The sequence below is a fragment of the Culex quinquefasciatus genome, chromosome 3 (assembly GCF_015732765.1).
Source record: "Culex quinquefasciatus strain JHB chromosome 3, VPISU_Cqui_1.0_pri_paternal, whole genome shotgun sequence".
In the NCBI taxonomy this organism is placed as follows: Eukaryota; Metazoa; Arthropoda; class Insecta; order Diptera; family Culicidae; genus Culex; species Culex quinquefasciatus.
The window spans coordinates 66,076,301-66,096,293 of record NC_051863.1 but is presented as its reverse complement, the minus strand read 5'-3'; the positions used below and the strand labels follow the sequence as shown (position 1 = coordinate 66,096,293).

Genomic DNA, 19,993 nt, shown 5'->3' with positions numbered 1-19,993 from the left:
ATTTTTAATGATCGATAACAATACTACCTAATTTTGGCGAACAGTAAATTGGTTCCACTTTGACAGTTCAAAATTGAGACCGTTTTGCGAACGACTATTCAGCACCCAGTTTCTGTGATTTAAGCATGAGATTTTCAGAGTTATTTTAACATTTTTATCGTTCCACGAAATTTCCGTGAAATTTGGTGCTTTGAAATTGAGGTCCCCGTGAAATTTGCAATTTTCGAGCGTGAAAAATCACTAAGCCTGAAAATAATCTTCGTTAGTTTTAATTTTTACTTAACACTATTTTTTAGCATTTCATTCTAAATACATAAAACAGTCGAGACTTGATTATCCGAAGATTATCAAATCAATGTTAACTTTCATCAACATAATAATTTGTAACAGTTAAGGGGGTGGTGTGGGTGCGCGTCAGCCAAGTCGAGGTGAGAGTGAGACAACCAAGAAGAACTTGGCAAACCCTGTACCCGAACTCGAGTTCTGCACAATCCAAAACCCAGGATTACTTTACCTTCCTCGAAACACTCCCGCTTACGCGCCAGTACAGTAACGGAACTGTACTGCGGGAGGTCTGTTACTTCCCGACTAGATCAACTCTCAGGGCAGGTAAATTGGTTAACAACCCAAAACTAAAATGGCAAAAGGCCCAAGCAAACAAGACCAAAAAGAAAGAATCGAAACCCAATCAATTTTCTAGCGCAAAAAGAAATCAAACGCGCGCTTTGGGGATAAACATGATCTCGGTGGGGTTTATTGTGGCCAATGGTACAATTGTGGGTGTGGGGGGAGATCTAATGTGCATGCATGCTTAGCTATCTGACCTTATTTCTGCTCGGTGGTTGTCGGTCGTCCTTCTGCAGGCTGGAATCGACGATCTCGGCTGCAGCAGTCTGGTCGCCGCTGGTGAGCAGCTTGTAGATCTTAGGACACCGCCCCTCAAGCGATGCGTGGGTGTGCTGCTACCGTCGGATGAAGGCGAGAGGTCGACGTTTCAGCGAGCTCGATGGCCGCCGACAGATGAATTTCCCCAGGTGTTCAAATCCCACGGTGTTGCGGCAGATCGATGGATCGATCCCAGGCCAGTGTGAGATGTTCACAACGGTCAGACAATCCCCGACGTGGTCGTTCAAACAGCCGCCGGTGGGCTCCACTTGCTCAGGGTTGTTGCTGGCCCCTACGGAGGACCCACTGGCATACCACGGTTAGTGCGCCCCTACGGTAGCGTCCACTTCCGATGTTGTAGGCCAGGCGACCGGTCAACGGGGACCGGGTTTCCTGCGGCTGCGTCCAAATGACTCGGAGACTTTTGGCGGGTCGTCTCCTACGGACTGATCCACGTGTTCAGTGCGGTGCGAGTTCGGTGGTGCGAGGTTCGATGCGAGTACGTAGTGCCACCACGTGTGGTGGTTCAAGTCGTGCTTCCGGGGCACGTGGAAAGGTTCTTGGCTGTGCCGCACGGTACGCTATCAGCGGCTCGGCAGTGTTGGACGGGTTGCTTACCACGTGGGCTTCCCACGTGTTCGTTGATAAACTTGGTCCAAGGATGGCAAATGGCGCGATGCGTTCTGTCCAGGTTCCGAACGGGCGGCGTCGCCGATCGACGATCGACGTGGCTTACGGAGTCGCCGGCTGGATTCACAGGAACACAATTTCCGCTCTACAGCGGCCAGGAGGCGGGCGACACGGCGTCGAACAAGCGCGATTCGGTTGGCAGGGCGCAGGTGTAGCGTGAGGCCCACAGTCCCACACGTGCGAGTGGGTGCCGATACCGAGGCGTCCTCCAAAGCTGTGGACAAGATGAACCAAGCAAAAAACCTTCGCCAGAAGGTTCTTCGGGCGAGACACGACAACCATGAGCACTTTACCCTTAGGTACTTTAAACGCACTTTACCTTTTTGCTAGTTTCCCTGCACTGATTGCTGAGGCTTAGGTAATCAAGATCAAATGCGATCGATTCGCGGTGTTTGAGCTAGCGGGACAAATTATCACCGTTACAATTTTTATCGATTATTCTCGCCTAACGTACTCACTTGATACCTTGATACTAATTTGCACTGCCTCTAATTACCACTCAAATATCACAAGTGTTGGACGATCTTCGAGTGTACGGGGTTTGGAAGGCACGTTCGATTCTCTAAACGGTTCGAGAACTAATGAGATCGATCTCGCTCACGGTCTTGCAACGAGCCCCAAATGGCGTGATCGCGGATGGCGATGGATGGGGGAAACGCGAAAAATCGATCGTGGCCACTAATGATTGGTCCACGTCGTCAAATTGTTTGAAACAATAGTTTTCCAATTCTTTTTTCGACCGTTTCGAGAACAGGCAGAGCCGGTCCCAGGCCCGATCTACAGTGTACGAGGGAAGGCGGGCAAGTTATTCCAAGTTATCTCCTTCTACACTTCGACTTCTTGGCGCTGTGTAACCCAAAAGGTTACAAATTGCCATAATCACACTTTGAAAACCTCTGATTTTTTGGGCTTAATAATTTTTAATTTATTTTCAAGGCTTGAACCTTTTAAACTATCTTGAATATTTTGATTAAAAAACAATTGTGCAAATTACTGCGATTTCAGCCTTCAGTTATTTTTGCATTTTTTTTGTCATGTTTTGACATTTTTTGATCTCCATACACCCAAACGGCGGTCGCATGATTTTGATGCATGGCGGCATGAAAGTATATCAGAATCTGCATGAAAACTGTCCTCATGCATTTTTTGCGATATAGGGGTATGACATTTTTGCCCGTTACCGACAATTATCGACATTACCGACGGCTTTTTGGTTGTATTTCACAAAAAAAAATAACCTTAACAGAACGAGGATTGAACCACCAACTTCTTGGTTATTAATCCGACACGCTACCACCGCGCCATGGACGATTGATGAAAAGAGAGTGAAAGAGCACCAACATATTTTTCTCTTTGGATTGTTGCTCGGGGACCGGCCAGCTGTATATGTTAGAGCAACACAGCTTTATATGTGTTGGTGAGAACTGCAGATCGCTGAAATATTTACACGCGGGCAAAAATGATCTAGGGGCCTGCTGCAGAAATGTTATAAAATGTGACATTTTCTGCAGCAAATCCACTGTTGCAGATTTTGAGATATATTTTTCCTTTGGGTGTACAAATTTGACAGCTGTCCATACAAAAATGGCAGGTAAATTTTCAAAAATCTGTATCCCACGAGTAAATTTATTGATCGATTTGGTGGCTTCGGCAAAGTTGAACCATTCCTTGAAAGATGGCATTTGTTGTCACCTTAAAATATCAAAATAAATTGAAAATAAAGTGATTCACTAATTCACTTTTTAGTGAAAATTTTTAATTTTTTTTTGTCCGTCTTTTTTTTTTAAAGAGTCCTGATTAATACTTACGACTTTGTCAAAGACAACAAATCATTCAAAAACATTCCTCGTGAAATACAGTTTTTTTTAAATAGTATGAATACATGGCATTTTGGTATGTACAGATGTCAAATTTGTTTGGAGAACTGTATGTTCAAACCGAAGACAAAAAAAAGTCTTCTTCAGTCACAGGAAAGGTATGAGTTTATGTTTTATGTTTTATGTTTTATGTTTTATGTTTTATGTTTTATGTTTTATGTTTTATGTTTTATGTTTTATGTTTTATGTTTTATGTTTTATGTTTTATGTTTTATGTTTTATGTTTTATGTTTTATGTTTTATGTTTTATGTTTTATGTTTTATGTTTTATGTTTTATGTTTTATGTTTTATGTTTTATGTTTTATGTTTTATGTTTTATGTTTTATGTTTTATATTTTATGCTCTTATGTTTATGTTTTATGTTTTATGTCTTATGTCTTTATGTCTTATGTTTTATGTCTTTATGTCTTTATGTCTTATGTTTTATGTCTTATGTCCTTATGTCTTATGTCTTATGTCTTATGCCTTATGTCTTATGTCTTATGTTTTATGTCTTATGTTTTATGTCTTATGTCTTATGTCTTATGTCTTATGTCTTTTATGTCTTATGTCTTATGCCTTTTATGTCTTATGTCTTATGTTTTATGTCTTATGTTTTATGTCTTTATGTCTTATGTCTTATGTCTTATGTCTTAGGTCTTATGTCTTTATGTCTTATGTCTTATGCCTTATGTTTTATGTTTATGCTCCTATGTCTTATGTTTTATGTCTTATGTCTTATGTCATGCTTATGTCTTATGTCTTATGTCTTATGTCTTATGTCTTATGCCTTATGTCTTATGTCTTATGTCTTATGTCTTATGCATTATGTCTTATGTCCTTATGCTCCTATGTTTTATGTTTATGCCTTATGTCTTATGTCTTTATGCCTTATGTCTTATGTCTTATGCTTATGTCCTTATGTCTTATTTTATGTTTTATGTCTTATGCTTATGTTTTATGTCTTATGTCTTATGTCTTATGTCTTATGTTTTATGTTTTATGTTTATGTTTATGTTTTATGTTTTATGTTTTATGTTTTATGTTTTATGTTTTATGTTTTATGTTTTATGTTTTATGTTTTATGTTTTATGTTTTATGTTTTATGTTTTATGATTTATGTTTTATTATTTGGATGACTAAGGTTCATCGATTCCTTAGGTTTTTCAACTTATTTCATCAAACCAATATTTATCACAATACTCGATTTGAAACCTAAATGTAGAAAAGTGAAAATCGCGTGAAATTTTCTCATTCTTTGAAAAAATATTTTCAGTTTTTGAAATCACGACTTACACGACTTTTGAGCCGAATAATTCGATTTAATTCAAATTTCACCTTTAACATTAAAAATCGGATCAATAGTTTCCAACAGATTACCGATTGAATATTCAGGGCTGAATGGATAGCAATCAGAATGACTTTTTTTTCTTAATCCTTATTCTTTACAAGGCAACCCAAGGCCGGATTTAAAAAAAAAATGTATAGACATTTTAAATACAGTCCAAACTGGAGTATCTGAAGTTTCGATTATTTGTATAGTTTTTCAGAGATGGACGAAAATGGTAACTTTTTTAAAACATATTTAAAGAAATCGGAAAACACCTCTTTAAAATTGCAAATACTCGAAATCGGTGCATTTTATCGCATATTCACAAAATGAGTTTTTGATTCCAAATGAAATAAAATTTAATATCCAATGAATATCGGGAAAACTTTCAAAAATGAGTATTCAAAAAATAAACAAAATTTGACGGAAAACTAAACGACTGTAATACTTCCCAAAGTTGGCGCTTTTTGTCGACTAAAATTTATAAAGAAATAAACAAAAAATAAGTGGGTAAAATTTGTCAAAATCGTTTTTCGTATAAATGTGGCATTTCTCAAGTTTCCCAAGGCCACACTCGTTTACTTTCCGATTTCCAGGTCAATCCGTTGACATCAACGACTGGTGCAAATCTTTCTACATTCCAAAAAACCAAATCACTGTGACCCACAAATCCCAATATCAACCCTACCATTTGATTGGGTGCCTGAGCAGCTAGGCACCCTAACGAAAACAAACCGTAACCAACGCTAATTAATTGCGGGCTTGACTTGGCTAAGTAAATAAGGTATAACACTTTCGTCTCATTTTGCAACGTGCCCATGACTGACCACTACGTACCACATCGCGACATGATTTTAACCGGGTTATAATCCCGTCGTCGTGGTTTCTTGGTCGATTTTTACAGTTTTCCAGAGTTGAACTCGTTTGCTTACCCTTTCCTAAGTTCTTCCTTCAAATGTTGTCACCACAAACGTAGGGAAATCACACTCAGGTAAAAATGCACACATTTTCATTCTTAACCCTTCATAACCAACTTTAGTTCAAAAACTAGAAAGAAAACTCTAAAACAAATAAGATGAATTTTTGAAGAACAGCTAATTTTTTTTTCGCAAATTTTTGAGGTCAGAGAAATTATTAAATTTCAAATATTTGTTACTATCAATTGAGGGTTAACACAAACGCCATTCCAAAGGGAGGTTCTTGTGACTTACTTTCGATTTTTCTTTTTTCAAACAATTCCTCGTGGGAAAAGCTTTCCACTCAAATAGACTACCTACACAGTTCCAGTAGTGTTGCAATCTGTTCCAATCTAAAACTATTCTGGATTGTCCTCCTGTTGGGAGGGGAAAGACACCTGCGTTGACCGAAACCACTTTTGGAAAGAATGTCAAGAATTTTTTGGTGGGTAAATTGGTATTGCGTACATTCAGGCCAGGCTAGGGGTGATGGGTTTTCCGCGGGTCGATTTTTTTTCCGTGGTGGGAATTTGGTCAGCGGCGAAGCCAGTACGAGGTGTTACAGTTCACGTTAGAGGGTGGGTGAAAGGGTGTGGGAAATTCTGCTGCCTTCTCCTTAATGATAGAGGTAGAACGAGGGGTGGTTTGTGTTTGTGAGTGGTGGACTATGATTGCGTGTTGCAATCACACTATGTACTAGTTTGGTCATGGGCGCTGAGTTTTGTATATTATATTTTATCTGCGTTTTTGTCTAATAATTTTTGAATGTTTGAATGTTCATTGATAAATTTACTAATATTCTTATTGCGTAATTCTCTAAAAAATTGCAAAATTTCTTTAGTTTTTTTACTATGCATTTTTTTCCTATGTAAAAAGATGCCAATCATTTGTTTTTCCATACAATCTCAACAAAAATTTCGAGTTGATAAAAAATAGGCATTTGAATATTTAGATAAATATAATTCTTTATATTTTTTATTATTTTTATTTGTTTTGGAGGGTGAAAATCCAACATTTGTAATAGAGTTTTGCAGGATTCTTTGACAAAAAAGATTTTTGGAAAGTATTGAGAATATTGTCATACAGTACTAGTTCGGTAACTGGACGTTGTTTAACTGGGCGCTCGATAACTTGGCTGTAGCCCACTTAAAAAGCAGTCAAACTTCAAACAACAAAAACAAACCAAAATGGCCGATGGGTCAATGGATGCAACAATCGAGTGCAATAAACATAGAATTTTCAATGTTTTTGGTAAATTTCAAGTTACAATTAAAGGAAACTTGAAATATCAACTCTGGACACTAATTAAGGAACTTTTATTTTTTTAATTTTATCAAGAAAATATAATGCATTGGTGGTCCCCACGGCATTTTTTGTCAATTTTTTGTTCAGTCCAGTTAGCGTGCAGCATTCGGCAACTGGGCTACGTTCTCAGCCCAGTTACCGAACAAGTACTGTACTAGGTTTCAAAACACGTTTTCAAGACCAAAATCGAAATAGCCGAAAGATTTAGGTTTAAATTATTTAATAATAGTAAGTATATTTTTGCAATTTGGAATATTTCATAAAGGAAAAGAATCCAAGCAATAAAAAAAAATATTCGAAATGTAGAGCATTTTTTTTTTCAATTTGAATTTTCAGACTTTGTTGATCGGACTACTGGTTACTGAGATACAATCTCTAAACGTCTAATATTTGTGATTTTTCCTTACTGTCATCTGATTTGCTTCTATTACCTCAGAAACTATTGAGTCTATTTTCAATGTTAAATAATAAAACTTTTGTGAAACTTTTGTGTGCTCTTTTCAATATAAATAATTTCAAAAAGTTATTACTGGTGGAACATTTTAAAAAAGTTGCTAATAAATGTTTTCAAGCCTTTTGAAATTTTGAGTCAGGTTTCAAAATTCTGCTATTATTTTTATTAAAAGGAGCAGAAAGTTTCACAAAATCTACTTTTAAAAATTAGGGCTTATTATTATTATTTTATCGAATTGCAAAAACAATACCATTTATCTAAAAAAGTTAATGTTAAAAAGTCTAATACTCTATAAAATATAACGTGTACTTTATAAAAAAAACTGAATATCTTGTTTGTATAAAAATTTTGCATCTAAAAATGGTTTTAGAAATTTTGTAGGACCATATTTTCTACACCCAAAGTTAAAGAACGAGGGGATAGTCCTCACGAAAAGAAACGTGAGGAAAGTGCTATTTTGCGAGAGTATAGTCCTCTCGCGTGTTCATTCGTTCATTGCAACAGTTCATCCTATTGAGTGGCTTATATGGACAAATGACCGCCACTTAGTCATCGAACCATAGGGACGTGGCGTTACATCGTGCTGCCACCTGGTTTTTTAAAGTGCAAGAGTGTAAAAGTGCTGAGTCATCGTCTAAAAATAGACGGCGTCCTATCTCGCCCAGCAAAATGAAGTCGATAAAGTAGTCGGTTTCGACGAGAAAAAGTGGAAAACGTGGTCTTAAAATAGCGACGCAATCCCCCTATGGTGGCCCATACGGCAAAGGCACGGTTTAATATGCCGAAGGTCTTGGGTTCGAGTCTCGGTACCGGTACTTATGAGTAAAGTACTTTCGATAATTTCGGGATTTACACCCAAAATTCAGAGTCGAGATAATCGTTCTCTCAAAATTTATTGAGGGCTCAGTACCAAAATCGATAGAATAATGGTACCAACTCACACCATCATAACAAATGAGTTCATTCGTTAGTTGAATCAATAAATCTCCAAAAAGTGTCATACATCGACTTCTGACTTCTCCTTGGTCACCAAGCTGTGGTGGCCGAGGCAGCTAAGTCATTGGATTGGTTTATCAAAGGTCTCTGGTTCGATTCCCGTTGTCGACACTTATGGTTTTTTGACGGATGAACTTTTTTTGCAAATGAACCTCGAGAGAATAGTTCTATCGCCCATCTCGAGCTGTGTTCTCTGCGTCCGTGAATGATACCACTATTCTCTCGACTCGAGACCATCATTCTCTCGGACTAGCGCTGCCAGTTTTGGGTGTATCCTCTCAGTCCGCACACAGTACCATTTTACTAAAGAATCGTGCTCTTTATCCTCTCGTATGCCGATGTCCAGTTTTGGGTGTATATTAGGATGTAACAAAAATGACTTTTTGGCGGGCATTCAGGGGTTTGTTCCGGTGGGCATACTGAGCCTAAATCCCAAATATGAGCTTGATTGGGCGTAACAGGAGCTGGCGCTCCGCCCTTCAATTTTAAAATTTCACTTTTGAGGTATTTTGCCATCAATGCCAAAAACATTACTGGCGTGGCACTTGCGCATCTATATATATTGAAGTTTAGACCTTCAAAGTTTGGCATTTTTTCGAAAAATCGGTCCCAGCAAAATCAAATGGCGTCTCGGGCGTCGCGAGTCTTTTTTGCCGGGGCCGATTTTTCGAAAAAATGCCAAACTTTGAAGGTCTGTACCGAGCTCCAGGATGCTCCAAACTTCAATGTATATATACCAAAAGATGCGCAAGGATCTGGCCTACACGCCAGTGATGTTTTTGGTAAACGCATTGGTGGCCAAAATGCCTCAAAAAGTGACATTTTTGAAAAAATCTTTTTTACGGGTTAAATCCCATATAAAATTGAAGGGCGGAGCGCCAGCTCCTGTTACGTCCAATCAAGCTCATATTTGGGATTTAGGCTCAGTATGCCCACCGGAACAAACCCCTGAATGCCCGCCAAAAAGTCATTTTTGTTACATCCTAGTGTATATGTTCCCAAAATTATATTTTGCACCTTTCTAAAGTCTGGCGTAGAGCGTCTAATTTTCCGGGGTTACAAAATTCCCGGGAAACGGGAAATTTTCAACAAATTTCACGGGAATTCCCGGGAAATTTGAAATTTATCGAAAATTATTTTAATCCTGTTTCTGATTAACTTCAAAATGTTAATGAAAATTTAAGTTTAATCAACTGAAAACCAGTTAAAATTCATTTTCCCGCGTGTTGGGGCCGAAATTAAATTGACTCCCTTAAGGACCTGATTCTTCACACGGCCCGAAGATTTGATTCTCTCGCTCTCTAGACTGTGCACACGGCCCCAAGAAGATCTCCTCAACTGCGCTATAGTTCCTAATCCCTGTTGTATTGGATAGACGCCCCTGGCCTATATAAACCCCGACCGAACCTTGTAAAACCCTCTTTCCGCAATAAAAGCCACGTTTTTCTGGTCCGCGGGCCAGAAAAAATGACCTCGCCACGTTTGGCCCGTGGGCCATACTCACCCCTGTTTTAAGGGATATTTAATGTACTTTTTAAATCTATCTACATTGACACCTTCTGGGTCATTTCTTCATTTAGATCAAAATTTTCATTTTAAAATTTCGTGTTTTTTCTAACTTTGCATGGTCATTTTGTGGAGTGTAATAATATTCTACAAAGTTGTAGAATAAACATAAGGGGTGTGCTTATAAACATCACGAGTTATCGCGATTTTACGAAAAAAAGTTTTGAAAAGCGACGACGACGTCGACGACCTTCTTTTTCAAAACTGCGTTTATATATTCAGCAATTCCCCACGAAAACAGCATGGAAAAAAAAAACAAAAGTGCTCGGATCGGGCTCAAAATTTTTCTGGGGGTTCCCTGGCCGAAATAATTAGACCCGTATTTTTTTGTTTGGCCATTAGGGTGACCTACGCCGTGTTAGGGTGGTCTGAAAAATGGCCATTTTCGTCGATTTTCGCAAAAACCACTTTTTTTCGAAAAATCATAACTCCTCGCCATTTTAATCGATTTCAATTGTCTTATACGCAAATGAAAGGTGATAAGTTGGTCTTTCAAAGAAAAATGGTAAGAAGTTTCAAAAATCTAGCCTATCATATGAAAAGGGCGTATGAAACTTTAAAATGTCGTTTTGACGGTGTCTGGACCAAAGAGCCTATGTCTGGAAATATTTTTATCGGATTCTCCGGACATTTTTACATAACATATTAAAAAATGGGAGGAGTTCATTAACAGGATTCCGAGATATGATTTTTTGAAAATAAAATCCGTGTTTTTTGACGCGCCGCGCGCTAAAACCGGAGAATGACGAAATTGGCAAAAAATCCACTTTTTTCACTAAAACTGCGATAACTTCAAAATTTCAGCGATGACCTATACATGTCTGGGTACCAACATTTTTGTTATTGAACGACGCAACTTTTGGTACCCAGACATGTATAGGTCATCGCTGAAATTTTAAAGTTATCGCAGTTTTAGTTGAAAAAGTAGATTTTTTGCAGATTTTGTCATTTTCGTGTTTTTGCGAGCGACGCGTCGAAAAACACGGATTTTATTTTTAAAAAATCATATCTAGGAATCCTGTTAATGAACTCCTCCCATTTTTAGTATATTATGTAAAAATGTCCGGGGAATCCTATAAAAATATTTCCAGACATAGGCTCTTTGGTCCAGCACCGTCAAAACGGCATTTTAAAGTTTCATTCGACCTTTTCATATATTAGGCTAGATTTTTGAAACTTCTTATTATTTTTCTTTGATAGGCCAACTTATCACCTTTCATTTGCGTATAAGACAATTGAAATCGGTTGAAATGGCGAGGAGTTATGATTTTTTGAAAAAAGTGGTTTTTGCGAAAATTGACGAAAATGGTCATTTTTCAGACCACCCTAACACGGCGTAGGTCACCCTAATGGCCAAACAAAAAATACGATCTAATTATTTTGGCCAGGGAACTCCCAGAAAAATTTTGAGCCCGATCCGAGCACTTTTGTTTTTTTCCATGCTTTTTTCGTGGGGAATTGCTGTATTAACATTTTGTAAGATCGTGGGCTCAGCTTCAAAAATCTCATAAAAAGTGACGTGTTTTTTCTGTCAGTTTTTTTTTGGAAAGCCCGTCAAATTTCCTACAAGTTTGTGTCTGACCACTTTTTGATACGATGCAACGGCTTCGAGATATAGCGATACTTAAATTCCGAATTACAAAAATATCGAAAACACTTACACCCTCCTCAAATGTCATTGTCGAGTGAAACTGGCTCCATACAAATGAAAAAATCCTGTTTTGGGCTGGAATTGCTCAATGTCCTAAAGTGTTTGCATGATTTAACTACTAAACTGAATTTTAGTAATGTTGTGCATTTTTGTTCACTAAAAGTTGAGTATTATCATTCAAATGAAGCAAAATCCATACCAAATAGGATTTTTCAACCAAATATTTCCCAAAATTTCCACGCCACTGTCTTCACGCCCCAAACCGAAAAAAAGAACTCATCGCGACGTTGTTGACCGCTCGTTGGTGGAGGCAATTCCACTATATTCTGACCACCAGGTCCAAGAGGGTGTGAGTTCACACTCCCTCCCCCTTGACCCGAAGGGAGGCGGCAGGTTGGAGGCATCGGTGGGTGTCCTGTGCCAAGTTTCATTTCACCCCAGAAGTCCGCGGTCGGACGGTCAGTTTAAGTTTGTCCGCGGCCGTCGAAAGTTGTGCCTTGTGCCCGAGTGTGTTCGTTGTTGGTCCCCAGAAAAAGAAATTGGATTGGATTTCTTGCTTATTTTTTTTGTGATGGTCACACGATGAGTGTCTAAGTTTGGGTCTACCCCCTGGGGGGTAGTTTGGAAGAGCTCTGTGAAAGTGAAAGTGGATTTTCCTCCAGAGGGGATTTAGTGAAGAAGCGGAGAATGCTCCAGTACGCGCCACGTGGGCCCAATGAGATGAACAGTTACGGCTGTTACAACCAGCAGTACGAAAGTGCCGGCGGAACAACCGGAACCCACGGTGGCAACCTGATCGAACATTACTCGTCCAACAGTTCCTCGAACGCGTCCTCGTCGCTGTCCTCGACCTCGTCGTACAAAATGTCCCGGAACGTGTCCAACTCGCATCCGGCGCTGGAGCGATCGGACGTGCACGTGGAGTACGAGGTGGCCGTCCCGATCCACAGCATCGAGTCGATCCGCCACACGCCGTACCACTCGCTGTGGAACCTGCACGAATGGTAAGCCGGACGTGGACCGTCCACCGTTTGTTCGGAGCTACTTTATATTCAAATCGATAGCAATTACGGTGTGTGGGGACATTCCCCTGACGAAAAAAAGTCTCGAGAAAAAGAATCAAGTTTTGTGATGATCTATCTACTTTAGAGTGTCATGTTGAAAGTTCTGAAAAATCCATGGAGAAACATGGTCTTTCAAGACCAGTTCAAAGAATCGTCAATTTCGTCAAGAGGCAAAAAAAGGACTCTGCTAAATCAACTACTCCGTGATGTAGCGAAAAAGAAACGATAAATGTGTTAAAAGTTCATACAACCCCGCAGAGGAAGTTGCATGACTTGGCTCACAGAGTGTGAGAAATGAAAATAATGTCCCGAGCTAAAAGGGGAGAAGAGCCTATCTGTGAAGAGTTTTCAAGAATATGCGTATGACATTTCCTGACAAACCAAAATGTATTGACAGCAAAATCGATTTTCAATTCAAAATTCAATTTATTTCGTTTCCCGAAATGTGCGATTGGCTGGTTCATAGAGATTTGATGTTCCTTGTAACTATTTATTTTTTATTTACCACTTTTAAAATTAAGAGGCAGTATTTGTAGATTCTGCTCGGTTTGTTCTAGAGGTCGTATCGAGTTGCTCCGATTTGGATGAAACTTTCAGGGTTTGTTTGTCTATACATGAGATGAACTCATGCCAAATATGAGCCCTCTACGACAAAGGGAAGTGGGGTAAAACGGGCATTGAAGTTTGAGGTCCAAAACACATGAAAAATCTTAAAATTGCTCGCATTTCCGTAAAACTTCATCAATTCGTCGCCATCGTGCTAACTTGTCGTACGTGCATTTTGGGCCAAATTGAGTTAAGAACGCCATTTTGTGCAGCTCACAATGCCTCACCTTTTGACCTTCACAGATCCGCAAAATTCGATTTCAATCCTGAGATATTCAACAAAAACCGAAAAAACTCCGTGCATTTTTGTCACTTTACATATGAAAGTAGTTACAATCTTGTCGTGCTATCTTGTCACTCCTTGAAAATTGATGTAAGTGCGACAAAAAGCCAAAGGGATTTCAGGCCAGGAAAGTCAGGATGCGTTTGTCGCACGTACAAGGTAGACTACCGTAAACATTTGTAATTATAACTCGGGACTCCAGCAACCAACTTCAACCAAACTTTGGGACAATGCACAGAATGGTGAGCCTAACAAAACGTGTTTGTTATTGTTTACATTGCGTGCTCTAGGTTTTGTTTATTCAAGGTCAAACATTAAAACGCGTTTTTCTCGGAACGTCAAAATGGCGGGTGCGACAAGATAGCACGACGACGTCGAATTCCAACTCTCTTAGATGCATTCGAAAGGTCTTTTGAAGCCCTTCAAAATGTGCTATAGACATCCAGGATTGGATTGACTTTTTCTCATAGCTTTTGCAAATTACTGTTAAAAATTGATTTTTTCAAAACCTTAATAACTTTTGGCAACAGCCTCCAACACCCATACTCCCATAGGTCAAAAGTTAGGGAATTTCATGGATTATAAGCCTACGGTATTAACTTTTTGGCCAATCGCAGTTTTTCTCATAGTTTTCGATTTTTCTAGAACAAACATTTTACAACGTTAGTTTTGCTCTGTAGGCCTCCATAGCGGCACTTTTTGGTCTCAATTTTGACATATTCGGAATCCTCAGAAAATTTTACATTAGATTGAGGTGTTGGAATTTTGAATTTGATTGGAAAAATGCCATTTAGAATTAATTAAAATATTATTTAGAATTTTGTCGGATTAGGGTAAACAAGTTTTCGCCTACTTGATACAGCATTTGACGTATTGATCATAGGGTAAATAAGATCTATTTCTTTTTTCAAAAATGTTTTATTTAATTATTTTTTAAATCAAAATTACAACTTCAATACTTCTAACTTACGTGAAATTTACCGAGGATTCCGAATATGACAAAATTGAGACCAAAAAGAGCCGTCTTCTTGGCCTACAGGGCAAAAACTAACGTTGTAAAATGTTTGTTCTAGAAAATCGAAAACTATGAGAAAAACTGCGATTGGCCAAAAGTTAATACTGTAGGCTTATAGTCCATGAAATTCCCTAACTTTGACCTATGGAAGTATGGGTGTTGGAGGCTGTTGCCAAAAGTTATTAAGGTTTTGAAAAAATCAATTTTTAACAGTAATTTGCAAAAGCTATGAGAAAAAGTCAAACCAATCCTGGATGTCTATAGCACATTTTGAAGGGCTTCAAAAGACCTTTCGAATGCATCTAAGAGAGTTGGAATTGATGAAGTTTTACGGAAATGCGAGCAATTTTAAGATTTTTCATGTGTTTTGGACCTCAAACTTCAATGCCCGTTTTACCCCACTTCCCTTTGTCGTAGAGGGCTCATATTTGGCATGAGTTCATCTCATGCATAGACAAACAAACGCTGAAAGTTTCATCCAAATCGGAGCACCTCGATACGACCTGTTTCACATCGGTGAAAAACTCGCTCTTAAACACAAAACAGAATAATTTGTACCCAAAAACCAACAAATTCTTGAATGAAAGAAGTACTCTTAAAATTTAAGATAATTTAAGATTTGAAAGTTCAACTTGTTTTATGTGAGCAATTCTCTACCAAAACCGGAAATGGATTTTATTTGCATTTTTTTTATGGAACATTCGTGAAATATTCCGATCTTTTCGAAAATAATATTTCTAAAAATTTTATGCAACGCTAACATTTCAAAAGGGCCAAACATTCAATATTACGCCTTTTTTCATTTTTTAACATTGAAAATCGGACCATTAGTTGCTGAGACATCGGTATTAAAAAATGGAGGGTTGTTTGGGTTAGACTTAGAAATTTTCTTAACTTAAAAAAATATATTTTAAGAAATGGTCACTCATGGTCACCATTTTTAAAAATCAAAAAGTGCGAATATTTCACTGAAATCGAAAGTTCGGTGGCTATACCTTGAAAACGAAGCCTTTTAGCAAAAAATCTGTAAAGTACTTTTCGATAGCAAATTCAAAGTTATATAAAAAAAATTGCATAGAATTTACATTTTTCCGAAATTCACATTTTTTTTTCAAAAAATTGTAACTCTTCAGCAACATTTTTGACCACCCTTCTCAATGGCTCAGGAGTTGCAAGTTTTAGTCCTCTAAAAAATAACAAAAAATCTCAAAAATCTAAAATTTCCGATTTTGGGAAATTGAGTTTTTGTGAAAAAATGTTAATTAAAAAATCGGTAAGATACCTGCAGCTTTGGCGAAGTTGATCAGAAAATTCTTTAAAATGTGAATGAAACAGACAATAAAAAACAACTATAAATGATAGGAGATGGAGGTATCAGCCAAATTAGTGCATCCCTCCCAGGAAATCAAACACATAATTAAGCTAAATTTCAAATTAAAAGCCTGATTTGAACATTTTGGAAACAAAAGGTATTACAAAATGCTTTAATCATCATTAAAATTATGCTACTATTAAAAATTTAAAAACTATCGATGAATTGTATTTAAAAAAGTTCCTTAACTTTCACGATTTTAACAATATGTGGTTACACAATTCAAAATTTGTAAAAAGATTAAAAATGTGTTATTTGATTTAAAATGCATAAATAAGTGTTACGCGATGTAATCTTAGTGATTTTCAATCGGTTTTAGTTTTTGAATGAAAATTTAAATTTTAGTAAATCATATTTTGCTAACCCAAAAAATTTTAGAGCAATTTGGAAGAATGGAGACGAAAACTGGAAAGAAATATTGAAATAGCCTTATCTTAAAGTCAATACCGCCAACTGAAGAATTGGGAATTTGCCTGAAAAGGTACAGGAGATTATAGAGCAATTAATTTGGAAATCGTACTTTTTTATACTCAGACATTTCGCCACATTTGTGGCATTCATGTCTTGATAATCGGTGTTATAATTGTTTTGTTCTGTTCCTGTTTAAATAGAAAATATTTGAAGCGTTAGATCTGTAAACTAAAATTTTAGCCATTTCTTATTACAATTCAAATGAATGTTTTTTTTATTGTTATCTATTTCTAAGAATTCAACTATTCATCTATTTCCACATAAAAACTGAATTGCAGACCAAAATTTGATTTTTTTCTAACTCCGGGAATTCCCGGGAAAAAAATATAAAAAAATCCCGGGATTCGGGAATTCCCGGTTTTGGAAAAATCCCGGGAATGTCCCGGGAAATCTCAGGATGGAGAAAATGACTCGTGGAGAATACATGCAAACCCTTTATGTTTACACATAAAAAACGTGATTTAAAAATGAATATGTTTTTACCAATGAAAAAAGTGGTTTATTTCAGATTCGAAAATTGCATTAAAATTCTCATTAAATAACATTTCTTTCGATTTTTAACAATTGACTAACAGGAAATGGAAGCGATTATAAAACTATTTAAAACTTGATTATCGGAATTTTGTCATCTAATTGAACACAAATGTCTTTTTGACGCATTTCTTATATTTTTGCTATAAATTATTAATACAAATTCTTAGATAAAATTTCACTAGTTGTACCGCCCTACTGTCACAAGATACTATAAATTGACCTCGGATTTCATGGTGTCAAAGGCAAATTCATGAAAAATTGGAAGAGCTTTCCAGTGAAAAATTTTCGAGACTGAAAAATCAAGTCTCACATAAATTTCAAAACCACAAAAAAATGCCATAATACTATTTTTTTTCCACATTTTTATTTATAAAAACGTTACTTAATCCACCGGAAGGTGGTTGCTGCCTTCCTCCTAAAAGCCTTGCAACCACACACTACGAAAGCTTTGGCTAACGCTTACTTAGTAAAGACACTATACATCTGAGTGCTGCCATCTAGGTATGATAAATTTAATGAACCATTTGAAAGCACTGCAGTGTTTGTGTGCGTGCACTGAGCGTAAAGTTCCGACAGCTATCCGCCGGAGCTTTCAAATTATGTAAATAATGACCATTTTTAGTGTCAACCAAAACAGTTTTTCGAACATATCTTTTAAAGTACTGCACCAAGCCGGATGAAATTTAAAAAAGACTTAAAGAACCTGAAGGCAAATCCAAAAACATAGATCCGGACAAAATCGGTCGAGCCAGTTCCGAGAAAAGTGAGTGAGAAAAAAAATTCTACGTCCATCCACACGCACAGACATTTGCTCAGAATTTGATTCTGAGTCGATATGTATACGTAAAGGTATATCTGGGAGGCTTATTTAAAAAGTTCAATTTTTGAGTGATTTTATAGCCTTGCCTCAGTGAGGTGAGGAAGGCAAAACCGCTGCATAATATATCTTTGCAAAGATTTGACTTAGGATAATGGTCAATAAACAGATTTTCATGTTAAATTGTCTGGAAAATCGATTCGAGCGTTTTGTTTTTCAAATATGCGAAGTTTATAATATCACGTTTCAAAAAAAAAAAGATATTTTAATAAATGATTATTGAATTTTTTCGGAGTGTTTCTCCTTCCTGCATTTTTTTGTGATACTTTTTAAAAAATATTAAGTTTTCTTCACAAAAATTTTAATTTAACATTTAAACTTAAATAAATTTCATGGAAGTGGCGTGTTTTTTCTATCAGTGTTTTTTTTCAGACCTCGTTAAATTTGAGATACCGCAATATTTAAATTACGCAATACACACATATTGAAATAACTTACCCCTTTTCAAATGTTATTCTTGAGTGCAACTAGCTCCATATACACAAAAATGGCTTATTTAAGCCTAGGATAACATGTCTACAAAGTTTCATTGATGCTTCTCCGATAAAAAAAAGTATCAGAAAATTGAATTGCTCCATTATCAACACAACACTAATTTGGTAACTCTAATAAGTTAAAGTTGTAAATAAATGTTTGAGTAACGGATATAGCTTCTATCTGAAAGGTTACTTAGTATAAGCACTATAAAAAAAGTGCTGCCGCTTATTAGAAAGTTAGGTAACCTTAATGATCTTGCAACAAACTATTTGTAATAAGAGTCAAATTTTTGTTTTACTTTGTAGATTGCTCCCGTAGTTTTGAAGATACTAAAATGTTTGTATCAAAAATCTTTGTGTAAAAACTCTGGTTGATGTGCTCCGTTAAATCATGGAAAAGTTTCCAACAATAGGATATGTACTCCTAACGGTACAACTTTTCACCAAGACTAGAGAAGTTTCACCGGACCAGTCAAAATGGAAGCGAACTCCACGCACACACACACTTACACAGAGTTTGGTATAATGACCGCAGGCACGCTATTTGGAATAGTTTTTCCACCCAAGTTTTCCTCGGACCTAAACCTTAACTGGACACAGGCTGGACTGAACTGCCAGCCTAGCATGCGAGTTTGATGACCCCGCGACTGATGACTGCTGCCAGGATTCATTTTGATGTTGTGTTGTATTGGACGAGAGGGCGTTGCATGTGTTGGTTGGTTGGTTGGCTGTTGAGTGGTACATAATTGACTTGCAGGATTTTCAGTCCTCCTGAAATGGTCCGAGCACGGTTTTTGGGAGGAGTTGGAGTCGTTCAACTAAATTGAAGGTGCTTGAAATAAACGAGAAAATTTGGGATTCGTGCGAGGTGGCGGTTTTGGTTTGGTTAGCGGTATTTGCAATTTTTGCGCACTTGATGTTGATAGAAATTGCTGGCAAATTTTCACTCATTGCAAACATTTAAATTTGTTTCATGATTTTTTCAGATATTCTGCAAAATTCACTGTAGTGTAACTGTAAATATGTTCGAAGAAAGTATAATATTTTTACAAAAAATTAAAATTATTCTTGAATTTACAATAATTTCATTAACGTTTGTCCAACTCAAAATTTTATTCAAAAAGCTTTTGTTTAACCCGAGCAGACGGAAATAACTTGGGAATGTTATTTATAACAAGATTTGTTATTCGTCGTTATGATTTTTTTGTTATTGGATTGTTATTGTAATGACAGACCAATAAAACTTGTAGTTATTCTTCTAACAAATTTTTGTTATTATTTTTTGTTATTTTAACAACTAATCCGATCATCCCAATAACAGTTGTAGGTATTCTTCCATAACAAAAAATGTTATTACAAAGTTGTTTTGGCTTTCAACCAATATCAGACCAATAACAAATTTTGTTATGATAACATAAACTGTTGTTAAACCCTTATGCAAAAATTGATTTTTTATGATGATTCCATAACACTTTCTGTTATTTTAACAGTATTTGTTATTGAAATGGCATGAATTTTGTTATTACCGTCTACCTGGGAAGGTTCAAATGATATCCAATTAGGGCGGATAAGCATTTTGATAGCTGGAACTATTTCGCAAATTCC

At 36.9% G+C, this 19,993-nt stretch overlaps 1 protein-coding gene across 4 annotated transcripts in view; it reads left to right on the top strand.

Moving 5' to 3' along the window:
* The window catches only part of LOC6032545 (katanin p60 ATPase-containing subunit A-like 1), a 45,323-nt gene that overhangs the window by 9,403 nt on the left and 15,927 nt on the right, over positions 1–19,993 (top strand). The window contains exon 1 of one of the 4 annotated variants that reach the window (XM_038264129.1): positions 12,159–12,694. The exons of 2 other annotated variants lie outside the window; for them this stretch is intronic. In XM_038264129.1, coding sequence (XP_038120057.1) covers positions 12,378–12,694 — 317 coding nt within the window. In that variant the 5' untranslated portion in view covers positions 12,159–12,377. Of the gene's footprint in view, positions 1–12,158; positions 12,695–19,993 lie in introns of those variants that run through there. One more of the 4 variants, XM_038264130.1, reaches the window with a different exon arrangement.